The sequence below is a fragment of the Protopterus annectens genome, chromosome 10.part0, assembly GCF_019279795.1.
Source record: "Protopterus annectens isolate FY-2018-M chromosome 10.part0, PAN1.0, whole genome shotgun sequence".
NCBI lineage: Eukaryota > Metazoa > Chordata > Ceratodontiformes > Protopteridae > Protopterus > Protopterus annectens.
Genome location: NC_056744.1, coordinates 1,695,035,130 through 1,695,055,471, shown reverse-complemented (window position 1 = coordinate 1,695,055,471; position 20,342 = coordinate 1,695,035,130). Strand labels below are relative to the sequence as shown.

Genomic DNA, 20,342 nt, shown 5'->3' with positions numbered 1-20,342 from the left:
GAGAAGTGTCAGGAGTGATTTGTGACAGCCATTTTATTAATTCCAGCAGTCGGTTTCTGCACCAGCACAGAGTGGATATCTTGTTTCTGCTACATCTCGACTGTCATCTTGGGCCATTTCTTATAGATGTATTAAGTAATTTAAGTAATCCTCCATGGTTTGTCATCCTCTGATTACTCTGCAGCTGTCTTCCAGTAGCTTGTATAACTATCTTGTAGCCCCATACCTTTTCCCTCTTATCCCTACTCCTAAGTTCTCATTTCTACTCCACTATGATCCCACTTTTTCCATCTTTCAAGGCTTCCCTTATTGCTTTCTGTTTTCCTGTTCCCTTAATTAGATCACCAAGTCTTTCTAAACATGGTCTTTAACTGGAACGCCAATTACTCTGCAGCCTGCAGCTGTCTTCCAACAAACTTAGTCAACTGCATGCTCTATTACAAGCACATGCATTTGATATCCTTCGCCTTACAGAAACTTGGTTGAAACCTTCTACTCGTGACCTAGAAATAACACCACCTGGATACAACATCCTAAGATGCAACCGCACATCCAAAAAGGGTGGAGGTGTAGCCATCTTGTATAAATCTGAACTTCTCGTTTCATCCTATAATGTGTTACTACCCTCAAATACCAATGCAGAAACCCTTACCGTCAAACTCCAAATTAATAAATCTAAATCTATCTATATAATCTGCTCCTACATCCCTCCAGGCAATAATATTAGCACTCTTGAAAACATTCTTAGTAGCCTTTCCACCCATCTACCTCAAGAAACTATTGTACTAGGTGACTTTAACGTAGACTGGACCCACATGTAACTCCCCCAATCCTAACACCCACATAAATCTATTTGGTTTCACTCGAATAATAAACACCCCCACAAGAATCCACAAACCTAGTAATAAGGAAACTACTCTTGACTGGATCCTTACAAACAGTCATCCTGAAACTTATACAGCAGGAACTCTCCCAGATGACATTAGTGACCATGTTCTAACCTACATAATAAAACAAAAGGTGTACAGCCCTAATAATAACAATTTTTCACCTACCGTTCTAAAAAACACTTCCAAGCCGAGAGCTTTCAAAATGAGCTAAAAGCCTGTAACTGGTCACCTCTAAAGCAACTTAAGCTGGATGAAGCAGTTTCTTGCTTTAATACTAAATTCCTTCAAATCCTAAATAGCTATGCCCCCCTCCGCTCTTCCCGAGTTAGGACCAAAATAGCCCCATGGCTCACAAAACAAACCAGAGAAAAAATGTTCCTACGGAACAAAATATGGGCCAAATGGAGAGCCTCTAAGAGCTCTGCAGACCACCTATACTTTAAACAGTTAAGAAATGCTACCAAAGAGGACATTATCTTAGACAAGAAAAACTATTATTCCCACCTTCAGCAGTCACACTCTAAAAACCCTCAAAAGTTTTGGTCAGGCATTAATAAACTTCTCAAACCAGGACAGGCTAGAACTCCAACCCCAGGCTCTATTCCCCATAATAGTCTTATGCAAATAGCCAATGCCTTTAACAGTTACTTCACTGAAGCTATTCAAACTCTAGCAAAAACACTAGCGCCCATTACCCCCTCTCCTTTACAATATACAAACAGTTCACCTCCCTCCTTCCATATACAACCTGTGCCAACATCCTTTATCTGCAAACTCCTTCAAAAACTCAAACCTTGCACCCCTTCTGCTGACTGCCTGCCAGCAGAATACCTTCAAATAGCTGCCAAAACCATAGCATATCCCATATCCATCCTTATAAACAGAACAATCTCAGAAGGTACCATCCCTTCCATATGGAAAGTCTCCCATATTATCCCCTTACATAAAGGAGGTAAATCCACTGATATCTCCAACTTCCGACCAATTGCACTACTCTCTCCACTAGCCAAAATAATGGAAAAATGTATTCACCTTCAACTACTTCAACACGTGCTCCACAATAATTTACTTGCCAACTGTCAGCACGGCTTTAGGCCCTTTCATAGCACTACTACTGCCCTGCTAACTTTTACTGACTGTATAAACAGGAATCAAAACAATAAGTCTCTCTCATCCGCTCTATTTATTGACCTATCAAAAGCCTTTGATATGGTCAACCATAACTTACTTATCAGTGTGTTAAAAGCCCAATCTCTTGACCCACAAGCAATTCTTTGGTTTAAATCCTATCTAGAAAATAGACAACAAGCAGTGCTCTGGGACAATAATCTCTCCACACCCCTCCCCGTGAACATTGGAGTCCCTCAAAGCTCTATCCTAGGTCCTCTTCTTTTTTCCATTTTTATTAACAATCTCCATACTGTTTTTCCTCAAGCCACCTGTATACAATATGCTGATGACTCTACTTTAATCTGTACTGCTAAGTCATCAACCTCTCTCCAGACCTTTACTCAAACTGTATTTAACTCTGTTGAAAAGTGGTTCACCCATCATTGCCTCCTCCTTAACCCCTAAAAAACTAAATTATTACTTTTTACTCCCACCCAAAAATCTCCACAGATCCACTTCACAATTACCTCTAATAATGGAACTAGTATTTCCCCTGGTACTACTGCACATCTCCTGGGCATAACCATTGATCATAACCTCAGCTATCATGACCATATTCAACAATACTATAAAAACTGTCAATAAAAAATTAGGCTCCCTGTATAGACTCAAACCCTTCCTTACACCACTAGCTAGAACCACCATTGCCCAGACTCATCTCACTTCTACCCTGTTCTAGGTTTCTGCCATATATACCAATCTGTCAAAGCACAATCTTACCAAGCTTGAAACTAGTTGTAATAATATAGTCAGATTTGCCACTGGCTACCCTTATAGAACCCACCACTGTCTCAACCTTAAACAACTCTGATGGTCAGAACTACAAAACCAATTACTATATAATCAACTTGTGATCACACAAAAAAATCCTTTACCACCATACTAATACCCCTATCCTCGCTAACCTGATCTCCCCATATAAAAATCTTACAACACTACGCTCAGCTAATAAACTACTAATTACTAACATTAAATCTAATAATAAAGCTGGGGACTCGACTCTTTACCAATGTAAAGGCAGAATCTGGAACAAGCGTCCTAGAACGCTCACTTCTCTCTCATCTACACCACTCTGAAGAAACATCTCAGAGAACATCTATAAATACATTGGCTTTGTCCCTGCTCTAAGCCTGACTGAATCATACTTTTCCTCTTATTTCTCTTCTTGCTATACCCCTTCCTCCTGGGCTATGGCCCCTCTGCAGCATTAATCAATAGAAACTAACTTTATACTAGCCCTTGTGTTTTCCTGCCTTTTTTCTTTCTCCTCCTTTGACTTAATGAATGATAATTTTCAAATATTGTGTAAACTTGTGCCTGATTGCACCTGAAACCTACTAAAGACTTTGTACTTGATTGTTTCTTAAACCTATGCCAAGACTCTGTACTATTGCTCACAAAATAACTTTTATTTGTTTTCCAACCATTTGATACCATGTATTTGTATCTAGCCATTTTTTTATTTTTTATTCTGTAATTTACTTATGCTTGGAGCTTTTCTCCTCGGAGCGCTACTGAAAATGGACATGTATCCAGCTAGACTAGCCCAGTCAACAAATATAAAATAAAAATAAATAAAAATAAACTCTGTGCCCTCCTATCACTGACATTAATGCATGTAGAGGAGAGAGAGAGAGACATACCAGCAAGGGACATTTTTCAACTCCGAAATGAAGGCATTGTTACTTGCATAATTGTGGAAAGGAAATTTGTACTTGTTAATAACTGATTAGTCTTACTGTTTTAACTCCACTTCTGGTAAGAAATGCCAGTGTTACCCTGCTGAAACAATAACACAATTTACACTGAATACATTACAAGAAAATAGCATAGTTTACACAGACTGCAGTAAATGAAAAGATGAACTGCACCGTGTGTCTTTTACAGGCTCCAGAATCCTTTGAGGATGTTGCTGTTACTTTCTCAGCAGAGGAGATGAAGATGTTAACAAAACAAGACAAGGAGCTTCATAAGGAAGTGATGTTAGAGAACTATGAAACCTTAGTTTCAGCAGGTAGGTCTTTTCTCATCTTAATGAATGGTCTTTATTCTGAGAGTTACGAGTACCTTATAAAAATGTTATGGCGAGATGTCTTGTGTGTTTGTTACCTAAGTGAACCAGTCAATGAGGACCAGTTTAGTCATAAATTATGCCACAAGGAAAAAGCTTATATAAATATAAATATATATATATATATATATATATATATATATATATATATATATATATATATATATATATATATATATATATATATATATATATATATATATATATATATATATATATATATATATATATATAGATATATATATATATATATATATATATATATATATATATATATATATATATATATACACATATATATATACACATATATATATATACACACATATATATATACATATATATATATATATATATATATATATATATATATATATATATATATATATATATATATATATATATATATATATATATATATATATATATATATATATATATATATATATATATATATATATATATATCTTTATATGTGTATATATATATATATATATATATATATATGTGTGTGTGTGTGTATATATATATATATATATATATATATATATATATATATATATATATATATGTGTGTGTGTATGTATGTATGTATATATATATATATATATATATATATATATATATATATATATATATATATTATATATATATATATATATAGATCCACTACTAAATACCGAACACTCACTCTACTGACACCCAAAACACTACAATACCGAAAAACCAAAACCGCAAAATTCAAACTAACCAAAGCCTGCACACAACATACACCACACACAGACACATACACAGACCTTCCCCCAAAACACAAACCTAACCTACAGACAAGCCGGGGGCAAGTCCCCCTGCAGCCCCCCATGTGGGGGCTGTGCCCACAGCACCACCTCTACTTACATATTCTAACTCCAAGGTCTCACTACACAGACAAACACACAAATACACCACCACACGCCTACATCCCCCCCACGCACACATCACACTTACAACACACACTTGCACATTAAACCCCTAACCAGCACAGTTGAACAGAAAGACTTACCTGCCCTTCCACCATACCGCAACACTAGAAGCACAAATCTCACACTCCCGATAGTCAGGATTTTGAAAATCGTGCTTCTGGTCTTTCGGTAGTTTGGGGTTTCGGCCATATGGTCTCGAAAGTTTGAAATTCGGTATTTCAAACTTTCGAGATTAAGTAGTGTTTATATATATATATATATATATATATATATATATATATATATATATATATATATATATAAAATGTGTGTGTGTATATACACACACACACACATACATACATACATACATACAAACACACACACACACACACACACACACACACACACACACACACACACACACACACACACATGGAAATTTAAAGCACAATGCATCCAAATACAGAAATGAAAGGAAAAGCGTATCTTGGTACATAATTCTATATTCCTCTCGTTTATATGAATCAGGTGTGCAGTTTATAGGCTGTAGTTCAACCAGAATGTTTTTAAAGAAAAAATGTATTAATATAACATACTTACAATGTATACACAGAAAGGAAGAAACTCAACATAACTTACTATTATACAATGTTAGGAATACAGTGAATCACAAAGGTAATCTTACTCAACTAACATGTTAACTTGGTGCATCAGTAGCAACCTTTCAAGGCTATCCCAGCCACTAAAAGTCTTAGATTTATAGATCTTACTCTGATCACTCCTTTTCCAGTTGTACGTAGTACAGCTGTTAAATTTAAACATTCTTTATAACATAGGAGCTGAGTTCAAGTTCCAATTTTTTGTAATAACTTTTCTAGCAACTGCCAAAAGACTCCAGAATATTTTTTGTTGGTGGGAGGAAGGTGATTTACCTGGAGAAGACCTACAAGGATACAGGAGAAGCAAACAAGCTGCATGTATAATATAAACAAAGGAATAAACTGTGGACCCAGGAATTAAGTAGAAAAGATACAAAACAGACAATTCAGAAACCTGCACATTGAGTTTAGATAAAGACATCTCTGCACTGCCTCATTTTTCAGATGGCCCTTAGAATACCAACATCTTTCCACACCTGAACCTATATAATCATGAGGAATCTCCCTGCTATTTGTAATGTCACACTTTGTGTTAGTGGGTTACAGTGGTTAATTAACACTTTTTTTTAATTAAAGTCTGCTCTTTTTCACTGTTACATATTCTTATTTTTGATATCACACTAGGTTTGGCCATCTGTTCTTATGTTAAACTCCCTTACCTACTGTACAGTCTCCTTTGAGATACCAGATTTCCTCTATATGTTTTGTCCGTCTCTCTCATGTCCATGTTCAGTTATGATTAATTGGATATTTCAGCTGTAATCTGTTGTCACTGAACTTGCAGTTTACACTAGAAATTTGTAACTTTGTATATCCATTTTCCACATCGTATGACCTCAAAGCATAACTCACCTGTGGGCTATAACAAGATAGGTCAGCTCAGTAAGGTAAGATTTCCATGAGATACACATTACAGAGTTATAGAACTAGCTGAATCTAATAGACAGGCATATGTCATTCTAAACATAGGCATAATAAGAGACATTAATGTATTTTAGGTATTATGAATATCTGCTGCTGTTTTTTTTCACATGAATGCAACTAGTCATACAGTTTGCAAATTATGATAACAAGGCTTCTAATCAGGGACACAGATGCAACTGCCTCATTAATAAACAAAAATGTTTAAACACATATTGATTATCGCTTTTTTAAAAACTGCAAGAATTGTTTACTAGTAAAAGTTGGTGAAACAATAATCACTGCTAGAAGTAAAGAACTTCTTTAAAATGTATTTAATGGGACTTCAAAACTGAAATTCTGCTACTCCTGAACAAATGAAACATTTACTGTTATTGTAGTACTTTGTAATTCTTTTGGTAAACATGCTTAAGTATGGAACTGTGGAAGACTGAGAGAACATGTTTTAATCTTGTTAAATTAAACTAAACTGTGCACAGGAGCTGTTTGGAAGAATATGTGTGTGTGTGTGTGTGTGTGTGTGTGTGTGTGTGTGTGTGTGTGTGTGTGTGTGTGTGTATGTATGTATATATATATATATATATATATATATATATATATATATATATATATATATATATATATATATATATATATATATATATATATATATATATATATATATATATATATATATATATATATATATATATATATATATATATATATATATATATATATATATATATATATAAATTTTTTTTTTTTATGTGTAGGTTACAAGATCCCCCCAGAGGTATTGTTAATGCTACTTAAAGAAGATAACACTGAACTGCCAGTGAATGACAAGGAGGGGATAAACAGAACAGAACACAAGAATAATTTTAAAGAAAAGCCAGACAGTAAGTGAACAGCTTATTAATGATGCATTTTTATGAAATTTTCTACTCTCTTTAAAATACTTTGAGGAAAATTGGAGAAAATATATGTACAGTAAAAGAATGAAGGCAAACGTCTAAAAATATAATGTTAATCCTGGCAAAATGCATATATATATATATATATATATATATATATATGTGTGTGTGTGTGTGTGTGTGTGTGTATAATATATATGTATATATGGAGAGATATATAGATATGAATGGGGTTGAGAATAGATGTACATGCAGCTTATTCTTTTATAAAAACAAATATTCTTAAATTAATAATAGCTCTGAACTGGGATTTAGTAAATATGGTGGAAAACGAGAACATTAAGGGCAAGATTATTATTATTATTATGTTTTAATAATAGCTCATAAAAAATCATAATTTGTGTCGTCTATTAAGTTGAATTAACAATGATTTTCATGCAGTTTGGCATTTAGACCAGGTTACTTGTACATTAGCAGGCAGATTCAATAAACCCTACATGTTAGCCCACTGTTCTGTATTCAGCAAGCTGCTCTACACATTGTGTAGAGCCACACAACCACTGTAAACACTGTGGAATGCTAATTACAGCATAGGCAACTTAATTGTATGCTAATCAACCAGTTCAAGTGGTAGAGCTATTTGAAAAGATATAAAGCAACCCTGTAGACTTGGTGCTGGTTTTCCCTGCCGATTCTAAAACTATTGGAATACAGCCATGGAAAGGAGTTTACACACAAAGATTGTTAGGGGCTGCTGTTGCTTTAATTCATGTGCATTTGCAACAGGCTAAAGTCTGTGCTGCTGCTGCTAATAGACCATGGCCAAGGAGAAGAGTTTTCAAACCCCAGTTAACTTATAACAATCCATATGCAGTGAAAATTGTAGACTGCTACAGGGTAGATACAGACACACTACAGGAACTCTACAACCTCTGTCGTTCTAGACTCAGACAAAGGTAAAACCAAGGGGAACCAATACCAGTGGAGACAAAAGTGTATGTAGCACTTAGAATTATAACTACAGGAACCTGTCAAAGAGCAGCAGGGGAAATCCTGGTGGTGTCACAGGCGTCCACATTCAGAATCTTCCATCAGTTCCTGCATGCTGTGCTGCAACATGGGAGTGACCACATATATTTTCCCCATACTCTTGAGGACCGCAATTATGCAAGAGTTCTACCCTGTAGCACACTACCCTGAAGTACTGGTTGCCATAGTTGTACACACATAGAAATCAAGGTACCACCTGGGGAAAAGGGAATGTTCTACATAAAAAGAAAGGGTTTCCACTCCATTAACTGCCAAGTCATGTATAATGCCTGGGGAATTCTCTTGAATGTATGTGCTGGCAACCCATGCAGTTACCATAACTCATATATCTGGCACACCTACCCAACTGTATCAGATGTTCACTAGAGGTGATATCCCCTGGGGTCATTTACTGGGAGATGCAGGTTATGCACTGGAACCATGGCTGATGACACCCATCAGAAATGGACACACACACACACACACTCGCACGCACACACACACACACGCACACACACACACACACACACACACACACACACACACACACACACACACACACACACACACACACACACACACACACAAGAATGCCATAATGAGGCACATGGTCAAACCAGAAGTAGCATAAGTGCATCTGTTTGGGCTGCTGAAGTCATGATTGCACTACCTAGGTATATCTGTGGAAGCCCTGCAGTACAGTCCATGTACATGTACTGAAATCTTAACCATCTGTGCCATACTTCACAACATCATACTGAGAAAACATTTTCAGCAGGATCAACAAGGGGAAGGGGCACACATCCCACCACCAATGGCAAGGTCACCACAGCCACACTCAGGTGAAGAGTTGGAGGGGGAACCATCAGCTACAGATATAGGCATCTCAATATGCCCTCACATTGGCTTAGAGGCAATGCATTGCAAGCTCACCCACATATAAGAGGCTAAAACCTTCATCCTACACACACAACATATACTAACGTTGATGCCAGGCAACAGCATACAATGGCTGTGTACTCCTAGCATCAGACAGACTCAGCCCTGAGCTAAAACTGAACCACCTGCTGGATTTACAAGGTAAGTGATGAATAGCATATCATTGTATGTTGTTACTTGGTAATGTAAGTGTAGGGGTGGGTGATTTTGTACAGCAATGACTTTAACATGACAGCAGAGACTTCTGTGAATACATGTGTCGTCTATCAAGTAATAGGCCTCGGGCGTCAGAGACTCACACATTCAAACATCTCAAAAGTCACCGAATGTCCTCCGTTTGGCTTCATACTTTTCTAACGGAAAAAAGAGCGAGGTTAGAAAGTTATGCGACACGTTTCAGTTACAGACTTCACAACTATAAGGAGAGTCTTAAAACCACTGATACAAAAAAACTGTCAAACTTTCTAAGATCAAAGTATATCAGAAGTACAATCAGCAAAACAATATCACAAACACAGGTCTACTAAGCACAAGGTTAGCTGTGTACCCTGAGCATAGAAACAAATCTTGTGTATCCCTGAATCCAAAAGGTAGAAAACAGGGATATGGCACAGTTATCATCACCTGCACAGGGCGTTGTGTGTGTGGTGGCAGGAAGCCTAGGCTGACACAAAAGGTAAATGAGTATGTGTGAGTAAGAAATAGAAATGGGCAGATATTTGTGTAAGGTAACAAATAGCCAGTGAGACAGAATGAGCTTTAAGCTTCATGGCTTAACCATGTAACTGTTGTGCATGTGTGTCTGTATGGGCCCTCTAGGTGAAACTGATGTATGAGTTTCTGCATGAACACAGCCAAGCTCTTTGCTAGCTCTGCATCTTGATATGTTGGACAGGTATGAGCCATGCATGGTAGAGGTGGGACTTCATCATTATTGTACCTGACCACGAGAACTAGCTCTGCCAGGAGTTGTACTGGCATATCCCCTCCCATGCTCAAGTGCACTGCTGCTACCTGAACATGAATGTTGTCTGCTGGATGAGCTCACCTCTTGAGGGCACCCAGGACCACAACCCTGTGGACTACCTCGTCTAGGTGTGGACACCTCAGCCACTGATGGAGCAGTGAAAATAGTGCCACTATGGGAGCATAACTAGGCATGGCTATTTTGGCTAACATCAGATGGTGTAGCTGACCTACGCCCATGTGGATGCCATCCCCCTCCCATCAGACATTCCATCACAAGCACCGCATGTTCCAACATGTCCTTGATCTGATCCATTGAATCAGTAACATGGTGGAGACTGTCACGTATGTTAGTTTGTACCACATCTACAGCCCTAAGTATTTCTTTGGAAGACCTATTGGAATGTGCTTGCACCTCCATGATGGCCCTAAACATACGTCGAGTGACACAGGAAGACACACCTGGATCAGGTGGAGGATGGACAGCCGGCCTCCTATGAGCACCCGTAACAACCCTCTTTCATGGCACCTCACCAACACTTTGACTATGGCCAGAGTCAGCATGTACTGAAGTCACAGTAACGACACTACCCTGATCAAGTGTCTCATCCTCCACGTGTCCAAATGGAATGGGTTGGCACAGGCCTACTGGTTGTGTCCGATGGAACTACAGGGGGTGGCTGAATATCAACTTCAATGTTAGATTCAACCTCTGTTTGGCTGCCATCATCAGAGTCTGATGATATTCTGACATCAGGAGGTAAGAGTCCCATATTTCCACTGTCACGATCACCTGTGATAATAAGCAACAAACACAGGAAAAAAAATAATACCTGTACTACTTTAGTCCAATATATGCTAACAAACTAACAGTGGTGCCACTATTACAGACAATACAGCAATACACACAACAGTCCTGGTATCCACATCACAAATTAAATATTTCTTTGAACAGCTCATCAGTACTGACATAAAATTATTTTGCTTACTGTGTGCAGATGTTTGTAGACTCCCTATGATGGATGGTCCTGGAAGAAGTTAAGCAAAAGGTAAGGACAATCCTCACAATGAACAGTAATACAGAGGGTTAAAATTTGTCCTTTATATGTCCATTAATGATACTGTTAACAAGAACTTGCATGACATATTATCCCCAAGCCCTTGTGTAATCAACCAGAATGTGCTGTTAACTGTTTCAATCTACAACTATTCCCCCAAAAGAAATTTAATATTTAGCATAACTTAAGTCAATATTTTGCTATACAAGAAGTATTTAACAATTGAGATAGGTAACCCTACCTGGAAGCACCTCCTGGGACATACTTGTCCTCCCTGAAATTGCAGCACCAACATCAGTGACATGCACTTTCCAGTGAGCTGTCTGGATCCCTGACAATGAACAGGAACTCTTCATTTGGTGTCTCCTCCGGGCTGATGAAATCATGTTAGTGACCCTATGGTACACCTGATCATATGTCCTGCTCTGGCCACCTACTGCATTCTCATTAGCCACTATCTGCTGACAAATTTCCATTCTGCCATACATATACCCACATCCCCTCCACCATGTCTCCTAAATGCTTCCATAATGACTTCATTTGCAGGGTCACTGAATGGGGGGGTTTATGGGGATTGGGATGCTAGGTGACATAAAACACAAAAGAGGGATACTACACAAGAATCACATAAATAAAAGTCCTGCTTAGATAAAACTCATAAAAAGTAGTGTTTCATTATTACCCACTGGAGAAACATAAAACAGACAAAATATTCAAATATATATATAAAAAGAGAATTATGTTGTTGTAACATATTATAATCACACAAAGAAAGGTTGGATCCAAAACAAGGAGAATATCAATAGCAAATTTTGTTTCTGCCAATATAGAAATGCAACTTGGCTCCCCTATCAGTGAACTATTTATAAGGGTTATCAAATAAACTGTCCCAGAAACGTGTACACATTTACCACGGAACATTCCATTTTATGCAATTTCCAGTCTAGTCTACCTGTAGTCAGCACTCCCCTAGAGGTGTGCAAGGGTCATTTTAGAAGGTTAACACCTCTGTGTTATTGACAATGCAGGACATTTACATTTTAAGGAAATAACCGTAAAAGAGTGTAAAACAGTTGTAATGTTAGCATTTGTGATGAAAGTTAATAAGGCTGTACATCTCAGAAAGTAAAATGCCCTGACAAACATGCCTATGTCATCAGTATACGTTTAAGAAATGTACACAGAGAAAAGTATATAGATAGATGTGCAATATCAAATGCTATATATAATGTACAAGAAGATATTTTTCATGGTGAGATTTCAGCATATCCAGTTGTTGTTGTTTGTCTTTTGGCTTTTCCCGGTAAGGGGTCGCCACAGCGGAACTCCGGTCTGCTAATGATTGGCAGTAGATTTTTACGAAACACCGAGGTGCCAGCTCGATGCTCAACCTTCAACAAAGGCACGCCCATTTACGCACGCATGTCTTTCGAACGCTACCCAACCGTGGGGAGGACATGTAGACTCCACACAGAAGGCACTCCCAAGCCCAGCTGAGAATCGAATGGGAGAACCTCTTGCTGTGAGGTAACAATGCTACCACCGTACCACCACTGAAAAAGGCAAGCATACCTTATCAAGATCAGTTGTCTTCTGTGCAAATAAATCCCAAAGTAATATCTTCTTCTGTGTTATCAACATAAGACAGTCTCCTCACCTTCAGGTTCCCTAGCTACATGGTTCCCTTTTTACAGTGTGCATTCAGAGATGTGAGCATAGTGAAGATGCAAATGAGGTGTGAACTCCATTAGAATGTCTGAATCCAAAATACTTGACTCCGTGTTGCAGATGTAAATGCAATGAAGGCATTCCCTCAGTGTTTGTTGCTAATGGATAGCAACTGTAAATGATTACTGGTAGAGAGAAGGAAAACACAACAGCAATCCAGACTCCCTAATCTCCAGTGGGTGTGTTAGGCAGGTTAGAATTACCAAGTGTAGAAGTAATTATACCAAGATTTTAAATGCAAGTAAGCATCACACATTTCACAGTTTCTGTTCAGTAGCATCCAACCTCCCCTTCATTTTTTGGCAACTGTATATTATTGTCATTTAATATCCTCACACATTTTAAGGACAATTCTACAGAATGCATTACAGACTGGATGTCTAAGATTACTGGTCAGATAAAGACAAGAATGAGCAGCAAAGATAGGGAGATGAGACGGAGCTGCATTTAATAGTCATAAATGTTTGTGTGATCACTCTGTGTACTACATCTGAAATTAATAAATGTACAAACAGCTGTTATATGTTTTGTTAGTACTGTGGATGATGTTGCATTTGTTTATATGCACAATGATTCTCATTCTCTGCTGCAAAACTGTTTCTGTGACAAAGAGGGATAAGCTACCCTTGCTGTGTTTTGAAGGTTCATTGGAATGAGAGTTCAAATCTACACCTGTGTAAAAATATTTCATGTATACCAACATAAATTTTGTAGTGGTGCTTATTTAATAGATTTCTTTTCTTTATTTCACCCAGTTTTCCCTTTTTCTATTTTTTTCTCTGCCAGTGTTTGAGTAGTGCACAGCTTAGCCCAAACAAGGGAAATGGAGAAACACAGTGAATGTTGTATTTAGCTTGCTTATCTTGTTTGCACGATAGTTAGCAGAGCACAAACCTGGACTGTTGGCCCACACAGGAAGCAGGCATAATGCCTGTATACAGGGTATAGACAGAGTAAAGGTCAAAAAGGATACATTGTTGCAAATTTTGCTTTCCATCATGCAACACCGCTAAGCAAAGTTGTGAGGTGGTTAGCAAGCTTTCTTTCCCACCATCTGCAGCCATCAATACCTGCAGGCATTCAACAATTTCAAAATGGATGCATTCTATTAATTTGGTTGGGCACTGTACAAACATGCTAAGTGACATTGCATACGGTTAACACACTGAATAGGGAATTACGCAAGTGTCATTTAACTATTCTTGTAGTGGCAGGTGTAAATGTAGGGATGTAATACAGATGGTCCTGGGTTCTAGTACAGGGAGGGTAATATATTTTTGCTGTTGTGAATGTCTAGTTTATAGTAATGAACATGAGAATATTTAAGTGTTATTTCAGTATTCCTTTGGCAACAAGTGTAAGTGTGGGGCTGCACATGGCCCTGGGTTGTAATACAGAAAATTCCAGATATTTTTAATCTTGTTCTATTTCACATTATATTAAATATTGATTATAACAGTGTATACATAATTATACATAGTGGAGCTCATGTGAATTATATGTATGGAGGGACACCCTTACTGTGTTTTGAAGGTTGAAGTGTATGACTGAGGGTATACTGTCTACTTGCTTTAAGTATAATTCTGCTATCTGGACTTAGATGGCCTTCTCACTTAAATAAGACACATACACAAATGAATGGTTTTACAATGACCATGTCAGGTCACACACATACATGGATAACACCTCAATCTGTCATCTGTATTTATGAATGATTCATGACTATGTCTGACCAGCAGTTCTTCTGTGGCAAAGATGGAAAATCACCACTTTGGAAGAAAAAGTGTTGTCCCTTATGTACAGGTTTGAATCACACACTGTAAAAAATCAGTTTTTAGCAGTGTATAAAGCCAAGCAAATGTGTGTCAGGTCATGACATTCATGCCCCTAGTACATGTATATTCTTCAATTTAGGTGAAACGGAATATCGGTCCATAGATTCTTTACAACATAATGACCATATTATTATAAAACCAGCAGACAAGGGAGGGGGAATAGTTGTTTTAGACAAAGACTACTATAACAGTACTATGATAGCTATGTTAAATACCAAATATTATGTATGCATAAACAAAATCCAATATTATGTATATACAGCAAGTAGTTGCCAACAAACTTGAAGAACTATTCATAAAAAGCATGATTACTGAACAACTATATAAGTATTTGCTTATAACACAACAAGTTATTCCAATAATATATGGAGTCCCGAAAATACATAAGGACTTGTTAAAAACCACCATTACTCCCTGTATTATCAGCGAGAGGATGGGCCACAGAAGCTATATCTAAGTATTTAGAATCCAAACTAAAGTGTGTATTAAACACATCTACCGTTATCATCAAGGATAGCACAGAATTCTTAAAAGCACTGTATGAATGGAATGAATGGAATTTAGTAACCACATGCTGTCTGGTCACACTTTATCTTTCTTCTTCTTCTTTCAGCTGCTTCTGTTAGGGGTCACCACAGTGGATCATCTGTTTCCATTTCTTCCTGTTCTCTGTATCATGCTCTGTCACACCAATCACCTGCATGTCCTCTTTCACCATATCCATAAACCTTATCTTAGGCCTTCCTATTTTCCTGTTACCTGGCAGCTTCATCTTTAGCATCTTTTTCCCAATATGCTCTGCATCGCTGTTCAGCACATATGCAAACCAACGTAATCTTGCCTGTCTGGCTTTGTCTCCAAACCTTCCAACCTGGGCTGACTCTCTAATATACTTATTCCTAATCCTGTCCACCCTTGTTACACCCAGTGCAAATCTTAACATCTTTAGCTCTGCCATGTCCAGCTCTGACTCCTGCCTTTTGTCAATGCCACGGTCTTCAACCCATGTAACATAGCTGGTCTCACTACACTCTTGTAGACTTTCCCTTTCACTCTTAGTGGTACTCATCTGTCACGCATCACTCCTGACACTCTTCTTCACCCACTCCATCCTGCCTGTACTCTCTTCTTCACCTCTCTTCCACACTCACCATTACTCTGAATTGTTGATCCCAAGTATTTAAACTCATCCACTTTTGCCACCTCTACTCTCTGCATCCTCACCATTCCTCTATCCTCCCTCTCATTCACACACGTATATTCTGTCTTAGTCCTGCTGACCTTCATTTCTCTTCTCTCTAGAGCATATCTCCACCTCTCCAGGGTCACCTCCACCTGTTCCCTACTCTCCCTACAGATCACAATGTCATCTGCAAACATCATAGTCCATGGGGACTCCTGTCTGATCTCGTCTGTCAACCTGTCCATCCCCATTGCAAATAAAAAAGGCTCAGAGCTTATCCTTGATGTAATCTCACCTCCACCTTAAACTCATCCGTCACTCCCACTGCAGACCTCACTGCTGTCACACTACCCTCGTTCATATCCTGTACCACTCTTACATATTTCTCTGACACTCCCGACTTCCTCATACAATACCACAACTCCTCTCTAGGCACCCTGTCATATGCTTTCTCTAAGTCCACAAAGACGCAATGAAACTCCTTCTGACCTTCTCTGTACTTCTCCATCAATACTCTCAGAGCAAACATCGCATCTGTAGTGCTCTTTCCTGGCATGAAACCATACTGCTGATCACTAATCATCACCTGCCTTCTTAGCCTAGCTTCCACTACTTTCCCATAACTTCATGCTGTGACTGATCAATTTAATCCCTCTGTAGTTACTACAGCTCTGCACATCACCCTTATTCTTAAAAATCAGTACCAAAACACATATTTTTCTCCATTCCTCAGGCATTCTTTCACTTTCCAAGATTTCATTAAACAATCTAGTTAAAAACTCCACTGCCATTTCACCTAAACACCTCCATGCTTCCACAGGTATGTCATCTGGACCAACAGCATTTCCATTCTTCATTCTCTTCATAGCTATCCTTACTTTCTCCTTGCTAATCCATTGTACTTAATTTTTCACTATCCCTACATCATCCAACCTTCTCTCCCTCTCATTCTCTTCATTCATCAACCCCTCAAAGTACTCTTTCCATCTCCTCAACACACTCTCCTCGCTTGTGAGTATGTTTCTCTCATTATCCTTTATCACCTTTACCTGCTGCACATCTTTCCTAGCTCGGTCCCTCTGTCTAGCCAATCGGTACGGGTCCAACCTTTCATACAACTCTTCATACGCCTTATCCGTAGCCTTCGTCACGCACCTCATCTCCTTATACTCCTGTCTACTTTCTTCATCTCTCTGACAATCCTACTTTTTCTTCACCAACCTCTTTCTCTGTATACTCTCCTGTACTTCTTCATTCCACCACCAGGTCTCCTTGTCCTCCTTCCTCTTTCCAGATGTCACACCAAGCACTTTTCTAGCCATTTCCCACACTAACTCGGCTGTAGTTACCCAGCTATTCGGTAACTCTTCACTGCCACCCAATGCCTGTATTAACTCTTGCCTGAACTCCACCTCACAATTACCCTTTTTCAATTTCCACCACTTGATCCTTGATGCTGCCTCACACCCCTCCTCCTCCTCTTCTTGATCACCAATGTCATCCTACAAACCACCATCCTATGCTGTCTAACTACACTTTCCCCTGCCACCACTGTACAGTCTCCAATCTCCTTCAGACTGGCTCTTCTACATAAAATCCACCTGTGTGCATTTCCCTCCACTCTTGTATGCCACCCTATGCTCCTCCTTCTTGTTAAAATACATATTCACCACAGCCATGTCCATCTTTTTCACAAAATCCACTACCATCTGACCTTCTGCATTCCTTTGCTTAACACCATACCTACCCATCACTTCCTCATCCCCTCTGTTCCCTTCACCAACATGCCCATTGAAATCTGCTCCAATCACCGCTCTCTCACCCTTGGGTACAGTCATCACCACTTCATCCAACTCGCTCCAAAATTTTTCTTTCTCATCCATTGCTCACCCAGCTTGTGGAGCATATGCACGGACAACATTCGTCATTACACCATCAATTTCCAGCTTCATAAACATCACTCTATCCGACAGTCTTTTCACCTCCAAAACACTCTTAGCATACTGTTCCTTCAGGATAACCCCTACGCCATTTCTCCTCCCATCCACACCATGATAAAACAATTTAAACCTGCCTCCGATAAACCTAGCCTTGCTCCCCTTCCATCTGGTCTCTTGCACACACAGTATACCAACCTTCCTTCTGTCCATCATATCAGCTAGCTCTCCCTATACCAGTCATACTGCCAACATTCAAAGTTCCGAACCTCATTACCACAGTCCTAGCCTTTACCTGCCTTTGGGCATGCCATCCCCCTCTTCTCCTCCTTCAGCCAACAGTAGCCCAATTTCCACCAGCACCCTGTTGGCCAACTGTACTTGTGACGATCGTTGTTAACCAGGGCCTTGACCGATCCAGTATGTATTTCTGTACTGTTGTCCACATATATGATTTGGCGACATTTTACACCAGATGCCCTTCCTGACGCAACCCTCCCCATTTATCCAGGCTTGGGACCGGCACAAAGAAATGCACTGGCTTGTGGATCCCCAGTGGCTGGGTTTGTGCATCCCCAATGGCTGGGTCACACTTGATGTGGATTCTTTATTCACTTGTATTCCAAATACACTGGGCATAGAGATGATTAAGAAGTACTTTCAGGCTCCTGCTGTCCTGCAACATTTACAAGTTGATTTAATATGTGAATTGTTATAGTTGATATTGGAATATAATGTGTTCTTATTTCAAAATAGATATTATAAACAAATGTCAGGAGTAGCTATGGGAACATCAGTAGCAAATACATATGCTAACGTAGTCATGAGTATGTGGGAAATGGATACAATTCTAGATTCAACTAAAAAATACATAAATAAAAGTCTGTTATTCTAGAAGTGGTTTGTGGACGATAATTTTCTCATTTGGGATGGTCCACTATACCAGCTGAATGAATATATAGAATATTTGCCAAATAGTACTACATTCCTAAGTTTCAAAAAACAAGTAGACTGTAATGCCATGGATTTTCTTGACATTTATATAGAGAAGGATTTTGAAGGTAAACTAGACACATCTTTATATAAGAAAGAAGTAAAGAATACATATTTGGCAGCAGACAGTATGCACCCTCCATATATTTTTGCAAACATTATGAAAAATCAGATGGCTAGAGTTAGTAGGCTAAACTCTTCTGATATTACTTGTGTTAGACCGCTGAAAAACCTAACCAATGAATTTGAAATGAGAGGCTACAATAAACAAAAAGCATCAGAGATGAAAACAGAAGTTATATTATATAGAGAGGGTACTTATGCACCAGTCTTCTCTAAAAGAGGACGAATTAGTAAAATGAACAAGAAGCCCACTGTGCATAATGAATGTAAATATATTATGAATTACGATGAAAATATAAGGAATATACGGAAACACTGGTCAATACTATCACTCATATCAGAGGTTAATAGTTTAGGTGTCAGTCCAACTTTTGTATATAGGAAATGTGACACTATAAAAAACAAATTATGCTATAAGGAACAACATAGCAGTAATTTAACAATAAAAAACAAATATGTAGGTACATTTTTTTTACAAATTTATATATACATATAAAAGTTTTTTAGATTTTTTTTAACTCAGAGTTCCACGTTAACACATATGGTAATTGTAACACGAGTAATCTTATTTGTATGGCAAGATGTGTATCCTGCCCAGTGTTTTATACAGGAAAAATGAACCAAAAGACAAAAACGCATAAGCAACCATATGTCGGAGATAAGAAGACAAATGGCTACTAATTCTTTGTATAAACATATAATGAGCACTAATGAGCAACATGCATCTAAATTTTTAATTTAGAAAATGTAGTTTTAACACAGAGGTGGGGGCATTAAGAATTTTACCGAGAAGAAAGAGAACAAATGGATATTATATTTTAATGCATGTACCCCCCCCCCCCCCCCTGGTCTTAATGAAGTGTTGTCTCTTAAGCCTGAGTTGAATCATTTACATGATTACATTAAATGAAGTATGTTATGTAAAGTGTGTGTGTGTGTGTGTGTGTGTGTGTGTGTGTGTGTGTGTGTGTGTGTGTGTGTGTGTGTGTGTGTGTGAGAG

The 20,342-nt window shown here is 38.2% G+C and overlaps 1 protein-coding gene across 2 annotated transcripts in view; it reads left to right on the top strand.

The window, feature by feature from the left end:
- Window positions 1-7,562, top strand: part of LOC122813916 — a 230,048-nt gene extending 222,486 nt beyond the window's left edge. For both annotated transcript variants that reach the window (XM_044086461.1, XM_044086460.1), the window contains 2 exons: window positions 3,948-4,074; window positions 7,411-7,562. In XM_044086461.1, the coding sequence (XP_043942396.1) occupies window positions 3,948-4,074; window positions 7,411-7,544 (261 nt within the window). In that variant the 3' untranslated portion in view covers window positions 7,545-7,562. The remainder of the gene's footprint in view (window positions 1-3,947; window positions 4,075-7,410) is intronic.
- The last annotated feature ends 12,780 nt before the right edge of the window (window positions 7,563-20,342 follow it).